Source organism: Rhinolophus ferrumequinum, chromosome 25 (assembly GCF_004115265.2).
Source record: "Rhinolophus ferrumequinum isolate MPI-CBG mRhiFer1 chromosome 25, mRhiFer1_v1.p, whole genome shotgun sequence".
Lineage (NCBI taxonomy): Eukaryota > Metazoa > Chordata > Mammalia > Chiroptera > Rhinolophidae > Rhinolophus > Rhinolophus ferrumequinum.
In genome coordinates, this window is record NC_046308.1 from 19118614 (window position 1) to 19141306 (window position 22693).

Here is a 22693-nt window from a genome sequence, read left to right on the forward strand (position 1 = left end):
TCCCAGGGCCACACCTTGGTCCCTTCCACACCCCAACCACCCGGCATGGGGGAAGGCACTCCTGCAGAATCCTTCCAGTGCTTAAGCCTGAGTAGCAGAGATATTTTACAAGCATCAAAAGAGATCACATTTCACAATCTACCCTTGGGGTCTTGAGAGTCCCTTTACTCTCCTTTGTGATTCCAATGGTGGTGCAGATTGGAATTCTGATCTCTTAAAGACATAATTAAAAGGCATGGGACAGCAATGGCATTTTCTGAAAGTCTCTCCTCAGACTAAAGCAGTTCAGAAACCCAAGGTGAATGGAAAGTATTGCCAAATAGGTCCGTGCCAGTGACGTCTGCAATAGGGCCGAGGCCCAATGTACGCCTGCTCTGGCAAAGCAGCTCCACGAGAATCTAACTCAAAGGCCCTGCTTTCAGAATTGCTGGCTGATGTACCATAGAGGCCTGGAGGTTTTAAAAAGTGGGAGGTGGGGGAGTGGAAGTGGGGGGCAGGGTAAGGACTGGGCTTCTGCCCAAAGGACAATCAGCCAGTTCCCTGCTCCCTCCTTCTCTCCCTTGTCAACCCTCTTCCAGCTGATCTGCTTTGCCTCAAGAGTTTATGTGGTAGAAAAGTAGAGGATCCCCCATGCTGTGCCTTCTGCTCAGGAATTGGAAAGAGAGCTTCCGCCTGCGTGGGGGTGTGTGTGTGTATACAGGCCCCTTTTCCATACCCACCCCCAAAATACACAGACCACACACACACACAATGAAGGGGCTCCTAATGCCTGGTCCTGCCCTCTTTTCCATTAACGAGCCTCTAAGAGCCAACGAAAGGGCTCTCCTTAATAAGCTGTTTAGGGTTCTCGTTATGGGGATGAGAACATTCTAAAACACCTCAAAATCTATAAGAGGGCACATTTTTCTGGAGGCAAGCTTTCACCTGATTCTCAACGGAGTCAGTAATTCAAAAGATTAGGAACCCCCGCCAGCAGGCACAGCCTTCTCAATCCACTCTCGCCCGTCTGGAGCTGTCACCTCCTCCTGGAGCCACACAGCCATCTTAGACCCGACAGACATAACGTGACCTTGTGTCTACTCACAGCCCATTCCCCCCACCTCCCAAAGGCCCTCTTTCTGACACGGACACATTTCCCCCAGAATCATTAAGACTTCTCCCCCAAGCTGACCTCACTAAATTTGTTTTTATCCTGCCTCCTGGAGGTCCTTTTCCACCCCGGCAGCCCAACCAGGCTCTCACCTTCAAAGTCACACTGAAGCACCAGGCTCCCATGTGGCCTCCTGTCACCACCCTCCCCCCACCCTTGTGCTGCCGGGTTAACCTTGTTACCAGATGGCTCCTCCCCCTGCTCTAAGCTCCTAGAGACTCCCATGGTCCCCTCACAGTAAGAGCTCAGACTGACCTACTGCCTGTAATATACCAGGCACTGTGCTGAGCACCACCTCATGTTTAAATCCCACAGCCATCCTACAAGGTAGGTATAGTATTCGTTTTCCCATTCTTCAGTTGAGAAAACGGAGGCTTTAAGTGGCTCATTGACAATTAGCCAATTAGAATGGCTAAGTGATATAGCCAGAAATAGAGCTCGGGTGTGAACTGGGCCGTTTAACCCTGTAGCCTACTTTCTTAATCACCAAGCAATATGGCTCCCCAAGTGCTAAAGCTGGGCATTAAGCCCTCCCTGATCTGGCCCCAGCTTTCCCTTTCCTCGTCTCCCAGAATGCTCCACTCTAACCAAACAGACCTAATAACTATTTTTCTAACTAATCATGCTTGCTTTTTGCTCACTCACCCCTTCCTGTCAGTCTACAGTAAAATTATTAAGGGTCTTTCTCTGGGAAATAAAGGAAATTAATGGATGATCATGCAATAGTTAGATATGAATGAGAAACCAGAGGTTCTTCCAATGAAAGAGCTGGATGTGAAATTTCATGTACATTATGCTCTAATGTTTTTTTAAAAACACACGGAGGAAATGATCACCAAGTGATTGTTTCTAAGTGCAGGAATTTGGTAGCTGCTTTCTTGCATTTTTATAACTTTGTATTCTTCCAAAATTTTCTAAGTTAACATATAGTATCTTTATTATGGGGGGGAGGGTGGGAAAAAGGCAGGAAGGAGGGAAACCATTTTGAGGGCTAACTGGCTGTTTGGAAGACTGTGTCCTAGAATCTCAGGGTGAAGAGGGCTGACAGGGCTGCCCAGGGTGAGCACGTCTCCGCGCTGGGCCCAATGCCATGAGCTGCCATTCACAGGGTGTTGTTCCCTCTGTGGCATCCCAACAAAGCTTCCGTCTCTGATTGAAACTTCCAGCCCATGGCCTCCTGACAGGCTCCAACTGCTGACGTCATTCCTTTCACAACCCAAAGAGTCCTCTCTGAACTCTGCCCCCATCTGCTCTCAGCAACGATGTTAATCATGACATTTTTGAGGCAGCTCCATCATCTCTGATGCAGGGAGTGGCAAAGGACAAGAGCCTGAAAGTCAGCTTGGCCATGGATTAGTCATGGCCTCTTAGGCAAGTCCCCTACATTTAACCTCAGTTTTCTGATCTATAAATGGGGATGACAGCACTCATGTCACAGGGCTGCTGTGAGGATCAACTGAAATAACATATGGAGTACCCAGAACCCCCGTGAGCACTCAAATAAAGGTGAGCTATCACTGCTATTCTTCCTCTCATCACCGAAGCAAACATCCCCACTCCTTCAAATGTTTGACACACGACCTAATACTAAGACTCCAAGATCCTTGAGGGACCATGAGGCACACATTTTTGTCTCCATTCCCTCATTGTTACCCAGTCACTTCTTTCAGAGTTGACATACCTATCTAAGTCATGTCCCCCACCTGCCCCTCCTGCTCTGAAGGTCCCTGCGCTCATCGAGGCGCCCACCTTTGGAACCTCTGGTTTGGCGTGTGGGGGCCATCTCTGTGCATCCCCCCCCAGACCCCACGCCCTATGCACCTATCATCTTCTTGAGCAGCGGCGAGTTGCCTTTTCCGAAGAGCACACAGAGGTCCAGGATCTTTGGGATGTCAAACAGGAAGTTATTGTAGAGGATTTCTCCAAATGCAGAAGGGGAAATGAAGTGATCCTAAGGAACAGAGCAGACAAAGGATGAGAGATTCCGAAAGCAGATGCATTGTGAAGTAATAGCAAACTTACAAAAAAACAACCTTCAGGTCCATCAGCAGGGGAATGGCTAATAAATGAAGGTCCATCCACACTGTCTGAGCTTTATATATTGACCTGGAGCAATAGCCATTCTTCATTTTAATGTAAAAAGAAGCAAAAGTACACTATAAAACAGTTGGTTAGGGATTCATTCCTAAATATTTATGGGTAAATTATTGTGACGTCTGAGGTTGCTTTAAAATACTCCAGGAAAAAAAGAAAACTCAAGGGAAGAGAGAAAACAAGACTGGAAAATGCCGATAATTGTTGATGCTGGGTGATGGGTACATGGGGTTTATTATACTTTTGTATATATTTGAAGATTTCCATACTAAAAATAAATATTTTTAAAATAAATACACTCAATGCACACACCCCTATTGAGAGGGAAAAAATCCCCAAAGGAACATGCACCTTAACAAGTCTTATTTTGGAAGGAGGGGATTTTGTGGGTAACCTTCACTATCTCTAAAATATTTCTGTAATGTTTGCATTGTTTAGAGACAGCATTATTATTTTTAAAATCATGGGGGGAAAACAGTAAAGGTTTTTAAAAAGCACATACAAGTTCCTTTCAAAAATCAGAATCAGTGTTTTCACCCTCTGACGCACAAGGCCCAGTCACGCGTCAACTGGCAAAGGGCCCTCGGCTCCCATTGATGAAAACACTGGGTGTAATGCAGACTGACCCGGTGAATTAGAGGATAAGGGAGGTGGCACAGATTTCTACCCCAACGGTGGGAATAAAGGCGGAGGGGAGACAAGAGGAAACTCGATATTTTCAGAGCCTCCCTTCCCAGGGGCAGAGAGTCTAGCACAGAGGTGTTAGGTGTCAGTGGCGACCTGTCACGGGATCAGGGGCTTACTTTGGATTCCTTGTGAGTGGACATGCGGACGAAGGTGAGAAAAACGCTTCGATGGAGGCGCTTCTGCATGTCAACAACCTCAGGGGATGGGGCCACCCACTCGTCGAACTTCCGGGGAACATAGTGCAGGTAGGAGTCCAGGCACTTCTGCAGAGTCTCGTCGAAGATCACCTAAGCCAGGCAACAAAGGAGAGCAAAGATTTGTCCCTGAGGCCCAAGGACTTGTGGGTGAACTGCGCAAGGGCTCACGGCCCATCAGCCCTGGCCTGTGACACACACTCCAACCCCAAGGGACCAAGAAGGTATGAATGAGCTGAGGGCTAAACACAAGTTTCTAAAAATGACACGTTGGAAGGCGTTGTGTAAACATCATTAAGATTGTGATACAAGACAGAGTAATCCAAACCACAATTTGTTGTTAAGGATCCAGTGAAAGAAGTAGAGAAAAAAGCATCTCCTAGGGGGAAAGAAACAACAACAGCAACCAAGCAACGGCATGTCATGTGCTTTGTCTTAGCGTTAATTTTGATAGAATGTTACCTGGCACCAGAATCTATCGTGAGGCAAAGCCAGGAGCCAGTCGAGGTCATTGGCTACGAAGGTGGCGCGTTCCAGGTACTCCTCCACTAGGGCGGGAATGTTGTCTTTAGGGGGTGGTTTGTATAACACAAAATACCGGTCTGCCTTCTGCTCGGGGTGCTACGGATCCAAAAACCACGTGTTAACGTGGCAGAGGTTAGTCAGCGAGGGCCCATTTGCCAACCCACAGCAATGACAACGCTTGGCTGTTCTAACCGGTGACCCTCCAAGGAGCTTTAAGCATAAAGAACCAAGTGTCTCTAACAAAGGGGCTTGGTTGCATCCAGGGAACACTAGGCGGGCATTAAAAACCATATTTTTTGGAAAATATTTAAAGACATGGGGAAAGGTTAAAGGAAGAAAAAGCAGGATATAAACCTCTCTATTTTATATAATCAATTTTTGAATTTTAAAAAATTTTATATATATATATATACATATACATATATATATATATATATATATATATATATATACATACATATCACATTCACATACTGGTACAAGCTGAAAAAAGGGGGGACAACACCCCCAAAGCTAATAGTGGTTATCTCTGGTGGGGGGATTATGACTTGAATACATTTTTCAATTTCAAAAAAATTGAACATGTATTCCTTTTTAAATTATTTTTTAATTATACAAGTGAGACATGAGCATCTTTTCTTCCAAAAACTTACACTATAGAGAAGGTGAGTCACCTGGGACACACGCCCAGTCCCTGTGTTGTCCCATCTGGTGAGTGTCCTTGCAGGCCTTCTCTAGGCGTTCACAGATAAAAGATACCCACATCTCATATTTGTTGAGATGTTTTCATCTTTCTTACAAAAATTGTATCATTCTGTATGTAACATGCTATACCTTTTTTACGATCAGAAGAAAACCTTGGTAATTTTTTTTTTAAAGAAAAGATGCCAATCAAGTATCGCAGGTCCCGGCCGAGAATCACAAGTTCTCTCTTCCAACCTCCACTTTGCCATGAACAAACCTTACTTTGTTCACCATAAAGAAGAGACGATGAGCTCAGTTTTCTCCTCTGACTACATAAGGGCTGCTTTCTCAGAGAGAAGTGGTAATAGGAGGCAGGCCGGGCAACGTCTCAGCTGTTATCAACCCTAGTCCACCCACTACCAGGCCTGTCAGTCCAGAGGGGACAGGAAAATCACGACGGATTGGTCAGGCTCCTTGGGAACCACCTATACCTCCCTACTGCCCAATGCAAGTTTTCACACTGTAGTGCCTTTGAGTTCCACAGGGATTTCTCAGGGACCACCTATTGGGTGGGTCTTCAGGGCCCTTCCCATTTAAATCGGAATTTACACGGTGAGGTTTCAGGTACAAATCTTTTGAAAAAGAAACCCTGCTGACTGAAGTGAGTTCAACACTACTCTCTAGAACCTAAATTTATCTCCTTGGTTTCCAAGCTCCCCCTCAATTCTATCTGTTGACACCTTACCTCGTAGGCCATTTCTCAGGCCAGGCTACTACGCACGGCCCTCCATTCTGGAACAGACACCCCACCACGGAGAATCTACCTTCCTTACAATCCTACAAACATTGACTGGTACCCCGCTGAGGCGTGGCACAGAAGGAAAGCATCTGCTCTGCTTCCAGAGCCCATGCTCCAGAGGGGAAGATGCACATCGAAGCCATCAAGTAAGCACAAAGCAGGGGAAGGGACAGCTCAAACCTGGCAGAGGGACCTTGGGAGTGTAAAAGGGAGATTAACTGTGTCTGGAGGATAAGGCACGGCGAGCTCCCCAGAGCACGCAGCATCTCAGCTGGGCCTTGGCCAATGGGGATTTCTAGGTGGAAGAAACAGCATCTCTATGGAGTATAAAAATGGGCCATAGAAATAAAGGGCACAGGGCTGTGGGAGATGGATTTGGAGGGAGAGAACACTGGAATAATGATAATAAAAGCCACCACTTAATGAGGGCCGGCTCCTGAGTAGGTTATGTCCCACAGCCTTTCTTTTCTTTCTTTCTTTTTTTTTTTAATCTACAACTATTTAAAAGAGAGATAGTATTTTTTTTCTTTTCTTTTTTTTTTTTTTTTTACAGAGGAGGAAACAGACTCAGTAAGCTTCAGGAACTTTGCCAAGGTCACAAGGCTAAGGAGGCAACTGAGGCAGGATTTGAACCAAAGCTTACTACAATGCCAACCTACTAAATGACCTACAGTACCATGTGTCACGCTGGTCTCAATGCTTGTCCTTTCCGCCCCAGCTATGACCTCACCTCCTCCAGGTCTCCCAGACTCGCACCCAACTAGGTTAGGGGTTCACCTGCGCTCTCCCGGCACCTGCACTCTATGCTTCCCTGATGGTAGCACTTGTGGATCTTCATCAAAGTGCAGATCAGATGGGGAGACAGGAAGGGATGGATTACAGAGAGGCGCAGATCACTTTTGGGAGCGGTCGAAAGGTTCATCATCTTGATTATGGTGATGTGTATATGACTGATTATGATTATGGTGATTTGTGGGTGTGTACAGATGTCAAACTGTACACTTTAAGTATGTGTAGCTTATTGTCCTTCAGTGCTACCCCAGTAAAGTTATATAAAAAGGGAGCGTCTGCCTTCTCTGTCTCTCCCATTAGGCCTCCGGAGGCTGGCTCGGCCTTGCATACCACATCATTCCCAGTCCCTAGGACAGTGCTGGGCATCGAGCAGATTCTCCGATGCATGTACTGCCTGGACAAAGGAATGAATGGAGGTAATGAAGGACTGGATACTGCCAAGGTCTTTGAAGGACCTTGAATGCCAAGTTGAAGAGTGGGGACTTTATTTAGTAGGTAATGGGGGCCATGGAAGATTTCAGGGCAGAGAGCAGCAGGGCCCAGTTGTATCTACCACCCTTCAAACCTGGCCCAGGTCCCACTTGCTCTGTGAACCTTTCTCAACATTCTCTGCCCATCACACTTCCGTTCTGTTCATCTTGATAAGAAACCATTCTGCACTGTTCCCAAATGCCCCACTTACATGAGTCTCGTTCTCCTCAAAAGCTTATTCACTCATTCTGTCCCAAGACTTCATTTCTTCTGGATCTTCTATAGCACAAAGTATGTGCTGTGCACACAGTAGCTACTCAATAAACATTAGCTTTACCTATAACCCTGCAAAGGCAATGGGGTGGCTGCCCCTCAGCTAGAGATCTTGTCCAAAGTTAGGACTAAAGAGACAAATACAAGGTGGGTCCAAACCTCAGGACAATCTTTCAGGAGCTTCCAGTGGCCAGCAGGGTAACGCCCTTCAGCGTGGCCAACAAGACTGCTCTTGGATCAGTCAGCTAGCTGTCTCTCAACTTGTCCCTCTTTCCACCCTACCCTCCATTCCATGCTTCTGTCACCGTCCCTGTGGTCATCACCATCATTTTTGAGTGTTCACTACGTTCTAGGCACAGTGCTAATTCAGACATTTCACTTAATCCTCATAGCCACCCCCCCAAAGCTGATTCTGTTATTATCCTTTTTGGATCCTGAGGCATGAAGAGGTATGTGACTTGCCCAAAGTCACAAAGCCAAGTATGTGTGAGATTTAACACAAAGCCCATGCTCCTTAACTCTGTGATACTGCTTCTACCCCAAGTGACTGGTGGTTGTTGTAGGAGTTAGGCTCTCTCAAAACAGCACACAGGTCCTCCTGCCGGGTCCACCCTTTTCCCATCGTTCTGCCTGGCTACTGCTTATTCACCCTTCATTACACAGCTCAGAATCCCCTTCCTCCAGGAATCCTTCCCTGGCTGCACATGCCCTCTCACCACCCCCAAGACCTCCCTGCCCCCACACATCCCTTCGGTCTGGATCAGCAGCCCAGGCTCTGTGCTCATGTGGCAGCCTGGACTTCTTTCTATTACAACCCTGATCACACTGTAGAGAAGCTACTGGTTTGCGTTTTTCTCAGACCATGGGCCCCTCCAGGGCAGGAACCACATCTTTTCTCTTTGTAGGTCCAGTATCTGTCCCAAAGCCTGGCTGGGGTCCTTGACTCATTTACTGAATGTTTCCTGGCACTGGGAAACCAGAATGAAGGGAAGGGACCAGGTCCCTGCTCACACGGAGCCCACAGTCTAGCAACCCAGGTATTCAGTACGTGGGGAAGGACTGACATGGAAAATCAGACCCAGCCACTCAAGGAACCAGTCTCCATCAGGACTGTCCAATAGAACTTTCTGCAATTAATAGAACTGCTCTATACCTACGCAGGTCGACAAGGCAGGTACTCACCACATGGGGCCATTTTAATTTAAATTCATTACAATTAAATTAAAAATCCATTTCCTCATTCTTGAACAATCCATATTTCAAGTGCTCGATCGCTACCTGTGGCAAACAGCTACCATATTGGACAGAACAGTTCTGGATTTTCTGATAAATATCTTCCTTACACAGAAACAAGAGGCTTTATACCAGAAAGGTTTAAGGATATGGGCTCTAGGGTCCAGCCTAGCAGGGTTCACATCCTGGCTCTCCGAATTTCTTAGTTCTGTGACCTTGAACTCTCAGTTTCCTCTTCTGTAAAATTGGAACAACCAAAAGACCTACTCATAGGGCTGTAGTGCAACTTAAATAAGGTAATCCAGGTGAAGTGTTTAGAAAGGTTTGGCCCAGAGCAAGTGTTCTATAAATGGTAAATACTAGGTATTATTGGAGAGTAGTTAGGAAGTAATAGGAAGCCACCCAGAAATCAGGAAATAAAACACCAAGCTATGTTTCCCACGACTTGACTCAAGCCCCCAGAAAAATACTTCCTCCTGCTTTGTTCCAGTAAGCTCATATTCTTGGGAAAACAGCAGGCGGGTTTGGGGACACCGGTCCCTGCGTCTGTCTCCTTCTTCAGCAGCCTGGCACCTCTCCGTGGCTCTAATCTCACTCTGCAAATGGTAATCGGCAGGCTCACAGCCTCCTTATTTTTCAGTCTCACAAGCCCTGCCGAGTCTGTACGTGGCACTTCTTAGCCCATTGAGATAAAAGATGGCTCGACCTCTGAAATCAGTGTTCCCCCCAAGTGCTGAAGTGTGGATAGCAGCTGAGATAGCTCTGAAAAAGGCCTGCCTGAAACCTGAACACCTCCTGCTGGGTCAAATACCCAAACCCGGCTTTGGGATGGATCCATTTCTAGGCCAGCTCAGGCTAGTCAGAACTGGCCATCAGACTCTGATTCAAAATGAAATGCTTTGGGGGAAGGTGTGGTGTAGTGACATGGAAAATGCTACGCAAATTCAAGCTGCTGCTCGGAAAAGAAACTTCTACACTGGGCCTGGAAGGACCTAGTAGTGTCCCAGCTACTGAATTACTGACTGTGGTCCTCAGGTCATCCTTGGAACAGATAAAGAAGGAATTTACTTTTTGCTTTTGAAATTGCAAGAATGATAATATCAGGCGGAACGGCCTCAAGGCACCGGCTCACCAGCGCTGGTGAAGTCCTCAGCTTTCCTGTCTTCAGGTCCTTATGGGTGATCTGGAGTTGGTCCAGGGGCAGAGCTGACATTGTGCTGCGTGACCCTCCTGAAAGGAATATGGATGGGAAGAAGAGGGCAGACACACAGACTCCTGGTGATGGGGGCCTGCTCTGGGGCTGATCCCAGGAGAAGCTTCAACCTCTGGCCTCAGGGGGCTCCTGATGTGGGTCTGGAAGGCCAGCGTCCTGCACCTACTAATCCAGACTGAAGTGACTTTGTTTGGCCTAGAACAGTAGATGTCAACTCAGGAGGAACCCACGCCCTAGGTGACTCCTGATATATTCCCACCCACTTTGAGAGGTACTGGCTAAAAGTACCTAGATTATCCATGTTATGGCTCCTTGGCCTGTGAGCTATGTAAAAACAGTGCCCAGGCTCTCCTCTTGCTACCTTTCCCGTGACCAGCACAGGCCTGGGTAAAGAGGCAGCCTCATCAAATGTTTGATGAACGACTGAATATGAGGACACTTTGCTTATAACTCTAACCAAATTTTAAGTCTTTTGGGGGTTGAAGCCATGCGCCTTTCCTCACTTGTAGAGTACGTTGAGATTTTACGATCCCTGTAGGCTCCAGGGCAGAATGATATGAATGAACAGAAGGACCAAGGACGGCAGAATTCATAGAAACTTGCCAGTGCAAGCTCCTTTCTACAGAGGCCCAAACTGGCCTTCGAGTCAGTGAGTGGCAGACCCCATGTCTCCCATCTTCCCACCCAATGCTCTTCTCACAATACCCTTTGGCCTGACCCACAGGAGGGACATGCATATTGGCTGCATCACGGAATAGAAGTGAATTGGGCCCTTTAAAAGACATGCCATAAAAGGCCAGCAGTCGCAATGACAACACAAACATATACCAAGGCTGGGATGAGGCAACTGTCACTTTCTGAGCCCTCACAGATAAGCTGAGGGGCATGGACATCCATGAGTTACAAGGGATACACACACACACACACACACACACACACACACACACACACGTGCGCGCGCGCGCACAGTGCCAAAATGTATACACATTTTAAGAAAGGAAAAAACTGTATTAAAATTGTAATCCTCAATATATACTGATAACAAAAGATGAGTACAAGTCATGTGTATACATTTTTTTGGCACCCCCAGTATATATCCATATTTGAAATATCAGGCCAGGCCCTGGGGTTATGAACACAGACTGATAAGGCAGGGTCTCTGCCCTGAAAGAGCTTACGTCTAAAAATAAAAATGACAATAGCTGCAGGAGCGACGTGCTTATCATGTGTTAGTGTTCTTCTAAGTGCTATTCTCAGCATTAACTCACTTTACGCGTTAACTCATTTTACATTTATTAATGCTTCTAACAACTCTAAGGTTGGGTCTATTATTATCAATTTATCAATGAGGAACTAGAGGTTAAGAGAAGATGAGAAACTTGCCCAATGTTTCAGTTAGTGGTTGGCGAAGCAGGCTGGCTCTTAACCATTTGCTGGACTGAGTCCACTGTGGTTGAGCTTGCCGGGGGGAGGGGAGTTGGTGACTGTTGGGAAAGCTCTTCTAGAGCGGGGTCTCAAGGATCAGGAGAGCCTGAGTTGAGTCTTAATAGGAGACTGGCCAGGGAAGAGGGGTACCCCAGGCAGAGGGAACAGCAAGAGCCAAGGTAAGAAGATGGGAAGCAGCTTAGTCTACAAGGAACCTTGCGTAGTTCGTGGGCTGTTTTAAAGACTGAAGATATCTATTCTAGAGGACTGTAAAGAGAGACAACCAGTCAGTCTAGTCTTTGAGGCCTGTTCAGCTTTAGGATCTCGGCGAATCAGACACACTGTCCCTGCACACACGAGGTGGCCTGAAAAAAATCACAAGTCAAAGTCATAAAAGGGGCTTGGCATGAGTTTTCATCTTTCACCTTTGCAAAATGTTGATAATAGCCTCTGTTGCATGTATGTTATTTCTCATTAAGTTACTATCTTACTAGCCTCTCACAACAACCCAGTTAAGGATGGCAAGGATCATTATGCTCAGATGTCCAAAGAGAGGCCCTGATATGCGCAAAGCAAATACATTGGTGGCCAAGTTGAAACTGAAGCCCAGCTCTTCTGCCTTGGCACGTGGATCTCTTATGCTGGACGTGCTAAAAATACTTCTTTCCTAACCTCCCAGCAATGCTGGGAGGGCAGCTGGAAACATCAGTGGTCTGCTCACCAGTGCTGAAGTCTAAATGAATCACAGGCCCAGTTCTTTCCATTCTTACCTTCAAAGACTATAGTGGGAATAGTACACTGTGAGCACGCAGGGTGGGGAAAGAGTCATAAGGAGGAGGTGCCTCTCCACCCTTTAAATTCTAGGCCCCAGAATCCAGGCCTAGACACGTAATGACAGCACTTGCTTTCAGAAAAAAGTCCACTCCTACAAGCCAGTGCCTGTAAGGGCAGTTCAGGCCCAGGCTGGTGCGGTGGTTGAAGGAGAGCTTTATAGTTCTGCTACACGGGTTCAAGTCCTGGCTCCACCTTTGCCTATCCATGTTGAGACCCTGAGATAGTTCTTTAACCTCTCTAAGCCTTGATTTCCTCATCTGTAAAATGAAGATGATAATAGTATATAATCTCTTACAGTTGATGTGAGAAGTAATCAATGCTACTGTTCAATACAGTACTTGGTACATAATAATTACTCAATAAAACGTACTTGTCATTATTCAAGTCCCAACCATAGGCAGAGCACTTTGGCCATCCTCATTTAGTCAGCACACACTGGCTGAATACATTTTGGGTCCTGGGCATGTAAATGACTACCATTTGGTGTAGTTACAGCTATTACAGGCAACTTCCAAAATGAGCACAGCAGAGAAAAGGAGGATGTCACAGAGAAGGTGACCTATAAGGCTGTGGAAGAATAGGAGATAAAGACGGGAAGGAAGGGAATTCTAGGTAAAGAGCAAGCATTAGCGAAGGCTCAGAGCTTGTGTCTTTGAAGGAAGAGGAAGACATTGACATGGCTGAAAACACAGAGTCAGGGAGGGGATGACAGAAGTGCAGAGAAGAGGTTGGATAGAAAAGAGAAGCGCAGTATTTTTTTTAAAAAGCCTTGAATGCTATGCTAAAGATTTTGGCCTTTCATCTAAAGGCAGTGAAGAATCATTTAAGTAGAGGAGAGACATGGTCAAAAAGAGAAGACAATACCTGGTGGCAAGAGAGACCTCCTAGGAACTACTGAGCAAAGACTTGTTAATTGTCTTACCTATCCTCTCAAAGATTTCTAAGCACCTCTTATCCAGGCACGAAAGCCTGGAGAATACTAAAGTGTGCAAAGAACAGACAGACCTGTCTTGCCCTTTATAGAACTTACAGCCTTTTAAGGGAAAGGCAGCTAAGAATCAAGTAGTCATACAAACAAGTAAAACTTAATGCCATGATGAATGCTATATAGGTAAGGCCCATGGGGCTCTGACAGCAGTTAACAGGGAGTACTGACTCGACAGAGGAAGGTTGTCAAGGAAGATTTGAGTTTTCATCTTAAGTATGGGAAGAAATTAACTAGGCAAAGCCTAGACTCTGCGCTCCAAAAAGATAAGGACGATGGTCATGACAGTGTCTGTGCCCCCCACTGCAACCCCAGCGTCAAGCAGGAGAGCAGAAGCCAAAAGTTAGGAAAGGTCTTTCTCTAGAAGGGGAGTTCGGTGCAAGCACCAATTACAATAAGGCCTGGGCACATCTCCAGCGCTACTGCTGCCTCGGCTTTTCTATCATCACCCTTCTGCTCTCAATTCAATATTGCTTTCTTCAGAGACCCTCCCAAACCACCCTATCTAAAGTGTTCCCTCCCCCAGTTACTGTCACATGTTAAACTGTCTTGTGCATTTACTTGTCGTTGACTGTCTCCTCCCACTAGACTGTACGCTCCATGAGGGCAGGAGCAGTCTGTCTTGCTCTGCTTGTGTCTCAAGTGCCTAGATCTATGCCTGGCACGTAGGCGACGCTAGACATGCATTTGTTGAACGAATGAATGAACCCTAAGGAAACCGAAGCCTGGGGTGAGGGTGAGGCGGCTGTGACTCGTTCAAGTCACTTTGGTGCCGAGTCTTGAACCCGAGACTTCCTGGTCTTGGGGGGCGGGGGCGGTGGCGGTGGTGGTGGGGAGACTCACGGCCCCTGGGGCAGCGTAGCCTTGACCCTGCCGGGGAGGCGGGGAGACCCGAGGCCGGCGGAGGCACGGCCACGGCAGCTCCCAGGCCTGGTGCCCCGCATCCGACAAGGCCCAGACACACACTCACCTGGGCAGCTCCACTACCGGCGTTGTGCCGCCGCCGCCGCCGCCGCGGTCCACGATGACAGCTCCCAGACCGCTGGCACTTCCGGGGTCAAACGGCGATTCCGCAGGCGCTGACAGGAAGCCACGGCCCGGCCCCGCCCCCGGCACCAACTGCCATTAGGAATCCGGCCCTGGGCCACGCCCCCAGTCTAAGACTCCGCCCCCACAGGGAACCCGCCTGACTGTAACCACGCCCCCTGCCCGCTCCTATCTCCCTTCTTGTTCCAGCAGAAAGGATGGAAGGTGGACAGAGAAGGTTGTGATTCCACCTCTTGGACAATTCAACTATAATAGTCAGCTTCTCAGAATCCTAGGTTTCCGCCTCCTTCCTAACCTTCTCAGTCACTGTTTTTCAAATTTAATCCAGAAGAGTTTCAGCAAGTCAAAAGCATAAACATGATGTTGAGCGAAAGAAAGCAGATAAAGTAGTATAGCCTACAATTTTGTTTATAGGAAGTTCTAAAACAGACGAAACTAATGAGTGGTGATGGGGTTAGGAAGATTGTTGTCTCTGAGGCTTGTGGCTGGGAGGGGCCACAAGTGAGCCTGGGGATATTCCCTACCCCATCTTGGGGTAGCTACATAGATGTCTTCACTTGGGGAAAGTCATCAAATTGTACACCTATGAATTGTGCATTTTTCTGTATGTATGCCATACAAAAATTTTTTTTTTAAATCAGGAAGGCTGTGTATAACTATCTTAAGAACAGAATTCATTTTTTTTCCACAGGTTATTGCCTGGTGGTGTAGCCTGGCTATGCAGCAGAATCATCACAGAAAATACACATCACTGACTTCATCTCAGTGACTGGCACACAGTAAGGATTTAAGAACCACCACCATCATTACCATGAGGGAGCCCTTAATGGTGTACACAAACCAGCCCTGCGGGTCATGTAATATTATCCAGTGCCCTCCAAATGCCAGGCCCTGCTATCTGCACTGGGGCTAGAAGGAATGACAAACAGTGCCTCTCCTCAAGAAGAAGTAGGGGAGATGGGCTCTGAATCAGAAATGAGATGGGAGGGGTTGGATCCTGTATTAGTTATGTATTGGTGTCTAATAAATTACCATAGACTTTGCAGCTTATAACAACACACATTTATGACCTCACATTTTCTGTGGCTCAGGAATCTGGGCATGGCTTAACAGGCTGCACTGCATCAGGGTCTCCCACAGGCAGCAATCACAAAAGTAGCATCATCTCATCATGTCCTATTTGTTAGAAGCAAATCATGGGTGCTGCCCATATTCATAGACAGGACATTTACACAAGGGCATGAATGCCAGGAGGTGGGACTCACTGGGGGGTCACCTGAGAGAATGTTTGCCACAAATACATACACTCATCAACCCCTGGTCTTCAGCAGAAGAAGTAGGGGCTCAGAGGGAGACAGCCCAGCCATAGTAGCATGACTACATTTGTCAGGCCTTTACTCCATTCCAGACACTGGACTAAATATTTTACATGTTATCTCCCTGACTCTTTATAAGAATTGTAAGAGGTAGAAACTATTATTATCCCATTCTAGAGAGAGGTGCAGAGACTGGACAAGTCACAGAGCTCGTGCAATGGGGATTTGAACCCACCTCCGTCTGGTTCCAGAGCTTGCTCTCATAACCTCCCTACCAAGGGCATGCCCCATGGGGCAGGTTTGGGGGTCTCAGGTGCAGGAAGAATTCTATAGCCAAATGCTACAAGCTGTCTCAGAGCAGCGGATGCTTCCCTTTATTTCTGTCATTTTTTTTATTCAGAGAAACTGATATGGAAGGGACAGAAAAAGTGCCAGAAACTCCATGTTTTGTTTTGTTTGTGTTTTTTGTTAACTCTGGTACCACACATATTGGGCACACAGGAAATAATCTGCATCTTGGTGATTGGTTGGAAGGAAATCATGTGTAGCGGCCTTTAGTACAGAGAAAAGTTAAAATAGGACTTCTGGCAAAAAATGTATGGATCCGTTTCGTCTTTCCCTATGGGTATTAATATCACTGAGGTTTTGGAGCTAAATAACAGGATTGTAAAATGACAAAACATCCAATAAGGCACCTAACTTCTCCAAACATGTTTCAGTTTCCTTATCTGTTAAAAGGGGTGATTAATACCCACTTCATCATCATTAGGAGGCTTAAAAGAATATAAACAATGCCATTCACATAGTAGGTACTCAAGAAATTTTGCTGGAGAGAAGGATGGAAGGGAGGGAGGGAGGGAGGGAAAGAGGGAAGGAGGGAAGAAAGGAGGGAAAGAGGAAGGGAAGGAGGGAGGGAAGAGAAAAGGAGACTCTATCAGTTGGAGTGTTAACTCTTATATTTTTTTCATCTTTGTTTTCTTTTCTTTAATGGGAGAGATTAATGAAAAATGTGAGCTTCCAAATGAAGCATCCTTGTCTGAGCTAACATATGTCCAACTGGAATTAAATTAAAAAGCCACTTTAATAGGAGAAACCTTAAACCATACATTAGTTACACACAAGTCTAAAGGAATTTCTGGGTCTCTATTTTCTAGATTTAAAGAAAAACAACAACAACTAACTTACTTTAAGAGCCAATATTTGGATTGGCAAAGGAGGCGAGTGTCCGTGTTGCTCATAGCTAATCAAGTCTAAGGCTAAGGAGGGAGAAAAACTGTCAGTAGTTGGAGCTGAAAATCAGCATAGGAATGAATATCTGGGCCTGAGTCCCGCCTGGCTCAGACACTCTGAGTCATCTAAAATGAATCAGTATTACCTTTGTGCTTCGATTCTCCAGCAAGTATGTGTTCATGAGGCACGCATTGTTGGAGTTAGCTGTTGTGTGGCCCGCCCAGTGTTCATTTCCTCTGTTTTCCCACTAACAGTAACTCGATTACTCCTCAGAGAACAATCCCTTCTGCTTTCATCCACATGGATTAGGACTGACTCCTTACCCAGAATTGAGGAGTGTGCAATTATATTAGTAATCTACTCCTGTGCAACAAATTACCCCCAGAACTCAGTGGCTTAAAACACTAATCATTATTTATTATTGCACACGGTTTCTGTGGGTTAGGAATGAAAAGAAAAACAGTTGTTGAAAGATGAGAATTCAGCTTTGTCCTACTGCACTGTCCTGTGTGTGTGTTCCTCATCTGCAACATCCCCTCAGTTCTGGGGGAGTCTTGTGGGCTGGGCGCACTGCCTCAGACAGTGGCTTCACTACAGCTGGCTCCTTAGAGCCACAGAGACCAACAGTGGCTCTCTCTAGGAGTTGGGATTGAGGAGCTTCTGTTGTTGTTTTGCTTGGATTTTTGTGTTTTCTGTTACCTGTTTTAATAATGTATTATTTTTATAACTGGAGAAAAAATAAATAGCATATTATAAAGCAAAATAAAAGGAGGGGGTGGCTCTTGAATATCCCCACAACACTGCCCCTGGCTTCCTTCAGAGGGAGCAATCCAAGAGATCAAAGTGGCTTGGTTGGGTGGTTCTGGCTCAGGGTCTCTCATGAAGATGCAAGCGCATGTCAGCTGGGACTGCATTCATCTGAAGTCTTGATCACAGCTGAAGAATCCACTTCCAAGGTGGCTCATTTATATGGCTGGCAAGTTGGTACTGGCTGTTGACAAGAGGCCTCAGTTCCTCTCTGCAGGACTGCTTGAATATCCCTACAACATGGTCCCTGGCTTCCTTCAGAGGCAGAAATCCGAGAGACCAAAGCAGAAGCAGTAATGCCTCCATGACCTAGTGTTGGAAGTCATATACCGTCACTCCAGCCATATTTCTATTGGTCACGTAGGCCAGTCTTGGTTTTGTGTGGGAAGGGACTGTACAAGGGCATGAATATCGGAAGACAAGATCATTGGGCGCCATCTTGGAAGCTGGCTACCAATTGGCATATTCCAAACCCTCAGCCACAGTGATTGGTTCAAGAATAGATATAGGATCCAAATTTATCCAACCATAGCTAGTTATGGGATCTTTATTGGAGTCAAAGTGAAAGAAAAGCTCTCTTTCTGATGAGATTGCCAGCAGTAAGAATGAACTAAGCCTGAAGAATGAACTAATTAAGCCTGCCAGAGGCCACTACTTGGAAACTAAGAATGAAGCCAACACAAAGGAAAGCAGAGCTGAGAAAAGAAATGACAAGCAGGGGAAAATGAAAAAGGGTGATGGCATCATTTGATCCCTGGATCCAGGTGCACCTGAATCCAGATACCCCTAGACTTTTCTCATTGCTGTTTTGCCTAAGCCGTTTTGAGCTGGGCTTCTGCCCGAACACAATTTCTAGATGCTGAGTCCTTTTCGTGTCTAGTTGATCAGCCTTTTCGAAAAGTTATGATTGGTACCCACTGAGACAAAAGGTATAAAGTTGCTAACTGTTCAAGCTCATGAGTAGAAGCTGCTGTTGCTGGCATTACAAGTCCCTACATAGTATAGTGACGAGGAGAAGTCCACTTGTGGATCAACCAGTACACCTTGGGTATTCAACTGGATTTTTTAAATCTAGACCAAGGAAGTTTAGGAGAGGTACATTGTAAACAAGTGGGTCATGGATTAATAATGGAGTCTGGAGATCTGGGTATTAGTCCCAGGTATACCCCCTACTCACTGGGTGACCTTGGACAAGTGGCTTAGCTTTTCTGAGCCTTCATTTCCTTATCTGCATAATGGGAATACTAATACTTGTTCAACCTACTACATCCATTCAGCAAACATTTATTGAGGATCTATTATGTGCCAGGTACAATAAAGCAACAAAAGATGCAGTTCTAACTTTCAAAGTTTACAGTCTTGTCAGAAATACGAATAAAATATGAATTACAACATGGTTTGAGATAGATGTACATGGGATGATACATGGGTGTTTTAAAGTTATAAGACAGAAAGCATCTCAGATGGTGGGATCTGCATAGACGTTTTGGAGAGGATGCTCTTTAATCTGAGTTTTCAGGAATTTAGTAACTGACAGGTCGGAAGAGCATAACAGGCAAAGAACACAGCCTAGGCAAAGAACTAGAGATGTAAAAGAGGGTAGACCATTCAAGAAATTTCAAGTAGGTGGGTATAGCTTAAATCTTGGGTTTGAGGGTATTTTGAAGACAGGCCAGATTATGAAGGGCTTTGTGCGCCACGCTAAGGAGTTTGGACTTCCTCTTATTGATGGTGGAGAAGGCCCTAGAAGCTTTCAGTAGAGCTGAGGAATTTCAGAAAGGTATTTTACAGAGATAACTCTAGTAGCTTGGCAGTGGAGAGGAGGAATGGTAGCAAGGATGGAGACAGGCCTGTATTACAGGTATCTGTTGCTGCATGAGAAATTACTCCAAAACTTAGTAGCTTACAAAGATGTACTATTTTTCATGATTCTGTGAATTAACTAAGCTCGGTTCTTCTGTTCCATGTAGTGTCAGCTAGGGTTATCATTCGGTTACATTCAATTGGGGCTTCAACAAAGGCTAAAACACCTAAGACAGCTTTACTCGTGTGTCTGGCTTCTTAGCTGGTGGCTGGCTGAGCCTCTCTCATCACACGGTCCCTCATCCTTCAGTAGTCTAGTCCAGTGGTTCTCAAGCAAGGGTGATATTCTCACACCGAGGACATATGGCAATGTCTGGAGACACTTTTGGTTGTCATAAATATGGCATCTGGTGGGTAAAGGCCAGAAATGCAGCTAAACATTCTATAATGCACTAGATAGCCCACCAACACAAAAAATTATCTTACCCAAAATGTCAATAGTGCCGAGGCTGAGAAACCTTGATCTTAGTCTGAGCTTTTGTACGTGGTGGCCAGGCCCCAAGAGTTACGCTAAAAGTGGGAGCTGCCAGATTTTTTGAGGTCTAGATTCTGGGACTCACACAAGATCACTTCCTTCATACTCTATTGGTCGAAGCAAGTTACCCATCCAGCTCTGATACAAGAGGAGAGGAATTACCCCCTTCTTCCCTATTCAGGGGCAATCACTAATCTACTTTCTATCTCTACAGAGTTTTTGTGGCCACTTTTACAGGCAACCTACCATAGCCAGGGAGACTATGCAATGAGAGAAACTCATGTGAGGGATGATAGTGGTTTAAGCTCAGGTAGTACCAAAGTATCCTTGTGAGAAAAGGAAATAACGGCACTGAAATCTCTTTGCAAAGTGTTACATAAATATACTAATTTCCTAATCCACATTGTCCCTAGCTAGGAAATGCTGTTCCCAGCGGCTTTCTGTTAAGCCCAGCTTTCTCTCAAGAGGTCTTCGCTCTGTGTCTGTCCAATCCCCCTGCTCTCTGCTGAGTTCATCAAAGCTTCTGCTGGCTTGAGAGGAATCTGGAGAATATTTATTGCAGTGAAAATCTCAAATCGTCCCCCAAACATCTGTTTGTCATTCTCCATCATCCTTCTGGGTTTTAGTAAGAAAACAGTGTCAAGTGATGATAATGACAACTGCAAACTAAGTTTCCTAGCTTCCAAGAAGGGAGGCTTAATTTGAAGGCAGCTAATTATCTACCCCATTATAATTTACAATGAGTGGTTGTCTTGCCTTCTGTCATTGGTCTGTGAATAATAGCCAGAAAGATGAAAAAGAAACACATCCAAGTTAACACATTTTAGAAAGCAGAGGGCAGAGAACCCCCAAGTCAAAGAGAAAAATCTTCTCAGACATGTGGTCCAAACCGCTCATTGTACAGATGAGGAAACTGAGGCCCAGAGAGGGGATGAGACTTGCCCACAGTTGCCCAGCAGCTGGAGGATGGCAGAATGGGCACTGGAACTGAAGTCTCTGCTGGCTCCAACCTAAAGCCCTGTCCAGGGAAATGAAAGGGTAGCTCTGTCTGCCCCATGCAGTTCTGAGTCTGTACCCAGACCACCCATCAAAGTGGCAATTGGCACAACCAGGCCTCTTGAAAATCATCACTGTGGGGCAATGGAGCCACAGAACCAGGAGGTAGAATAATTCCTCAAGGGCTGGGACAGTTTCAATTGCTGAGGGGGCTGGAAAAGGGAGATTACTTCGCTTCAAGATCAAACTTTTTTTATTTGGTAGCATCACATACTTTTCATGTAGGATCTGAGAGGAAGGGCTTTCAAAAGACACCTCCAGCTACTCTGGTGATAGGGAAAGTCAGTACTTAATATTTTTAACCATTAAACCTGGGGTTGCAATGCAGTGGAATAGTGCCAGCTCTTTATCTTTCCTTGGGAGAGCATGAAAAGAAATTACTGGAAGATATGTCTCGACCGTCATGAAAAGAGGGAAACCTAGCCTTCCCATGTTCCTAGATGTTTACTCTCTGGGCTGCACAGTCCCCAGAGAACTCCAGAATGCCGCTCTGACCCTCTCATTTCTTAAGAGCCCTGGCCCCGTCACACTTCAGCGCACTAGCCCATGCTGCTTCCTCTGACTGAAATGTCCCCCACGTTCTCCTTATCAAGGCAAAGTCTCCTCTTTACCTTTTCTTTCCCCAAGTGATTGTCATTCCCCTGTTAGACACATTCTTGCACTTCCCTTGTGTAGCCCTGATTCTAGCTCACCATCTTATATTTTTTGTGTGATTATTTATCAATGACTGCCTTCCTCATCAGACGATGCTTTCAGACAAGTTAGGGACCTCATTTGTTTTGTTCGCCAACCTTATCCCCTGATGCAATAAGCATTTGCTGAATGAATGATTGAATCAAAGCGCCAAGATGATCTCGATCATCTCTTCCAATTGCAAGTAAAGAAACTGTGGCCCAGAGAAAGGCAATGACTTGCCCAGGGTCACACATAGCCATCTAATATAATAGCTCCTTGCTGACTATTCACTTCCTTAAAATATGTTGGCACCTGGGACAGGGCCGTTTCAAGGCAATTCTGAAGGACTCAGATGATTTTCATGCCCTGGACAATTATAATTCCTCTTCTTAATGAAAAGCTCCCATGAGCCAGGGATGCTAAGCCTGGGTCCATGAAGTGGCTCCCAGGATACATGCACCCCCTGAATTGTACACAGATATATTGGGGAACATTTTTCAGTAGAGGATGGGTTTTCATCTGATTCTCAAAGGAACACTATCCCCAAAACGCTAAGAACCACTCATGCCAGCTCTCTGCTGAATCTGTTCTTCTCTTTTAGCTAGAAAAGCCTTCCATGGCCCCAGAATCTCTGGTGGCAGAAGCATGACTTAGTATGAGGCTATGGGCCCGCAGTGTTCAGAGCTAAGTGGCTGACACATGGGATCAGAGAGAAATGCATTTTCAGCTTCAGTTGTTTGGGGGTATCAAAGAAAGCTTCCTGGAATGGGGACCAGTTAAGCTCTAATGAACTTTGAAGTTTAGAGAGGGATGTGGGGCGGGAGACAGAGTCCTGAATTGCCTTCTGGTGGCCCCAATGTCCTCA

General features: G+C 45.9%; 1 protein-coding gene across 4 annotated transcripts in view; it reads right to left on the reverse strand.

The window, feature by feature from the left end:
- The window catches only part of ASCC2 (activating signal cointegrator 1 complex subunit 2), a 39116-nt gene extending 24718 nt beyond the window's left edge, over positions 1 to 14398 (reverse strand). Inside the window, exons 1-5 of one of the 4 annotated variants that reach the window (XM_033097266.1) lie at positions 14330 to 14398; positions 10035 to 10132; positions 4588 to 4746; positions 4048 to 4218; positions 2972 to 3101 (exon numbers count right to left, since the gene is read on the reverse strand). In XM_033097266.1, the coding sequence (XP_032953157.1) occupies positions 2972 to 3101; positions 4048 to 4218; positions 4588 to 4746; positions 10035 to 10115 (541 nt within the window). In that variant the 5' untranslated portion in view covers positions 10116 to 10132; positions 14330 to 14398. The remainder of the gene's footprint in view (positions 1 to 2971; positions 3102 to 4047; positions 4219 to 4587; positions 4747 to 10034; positions 10133 to 14329) is intronic. The other 3 variants (XM_033097267.1, XM_033097269.1, XM_033097268.1) reach the window with 3 other exon arrangements.
- Positions 14399 to 22693: the final 8295 nt, after the last annotated feature.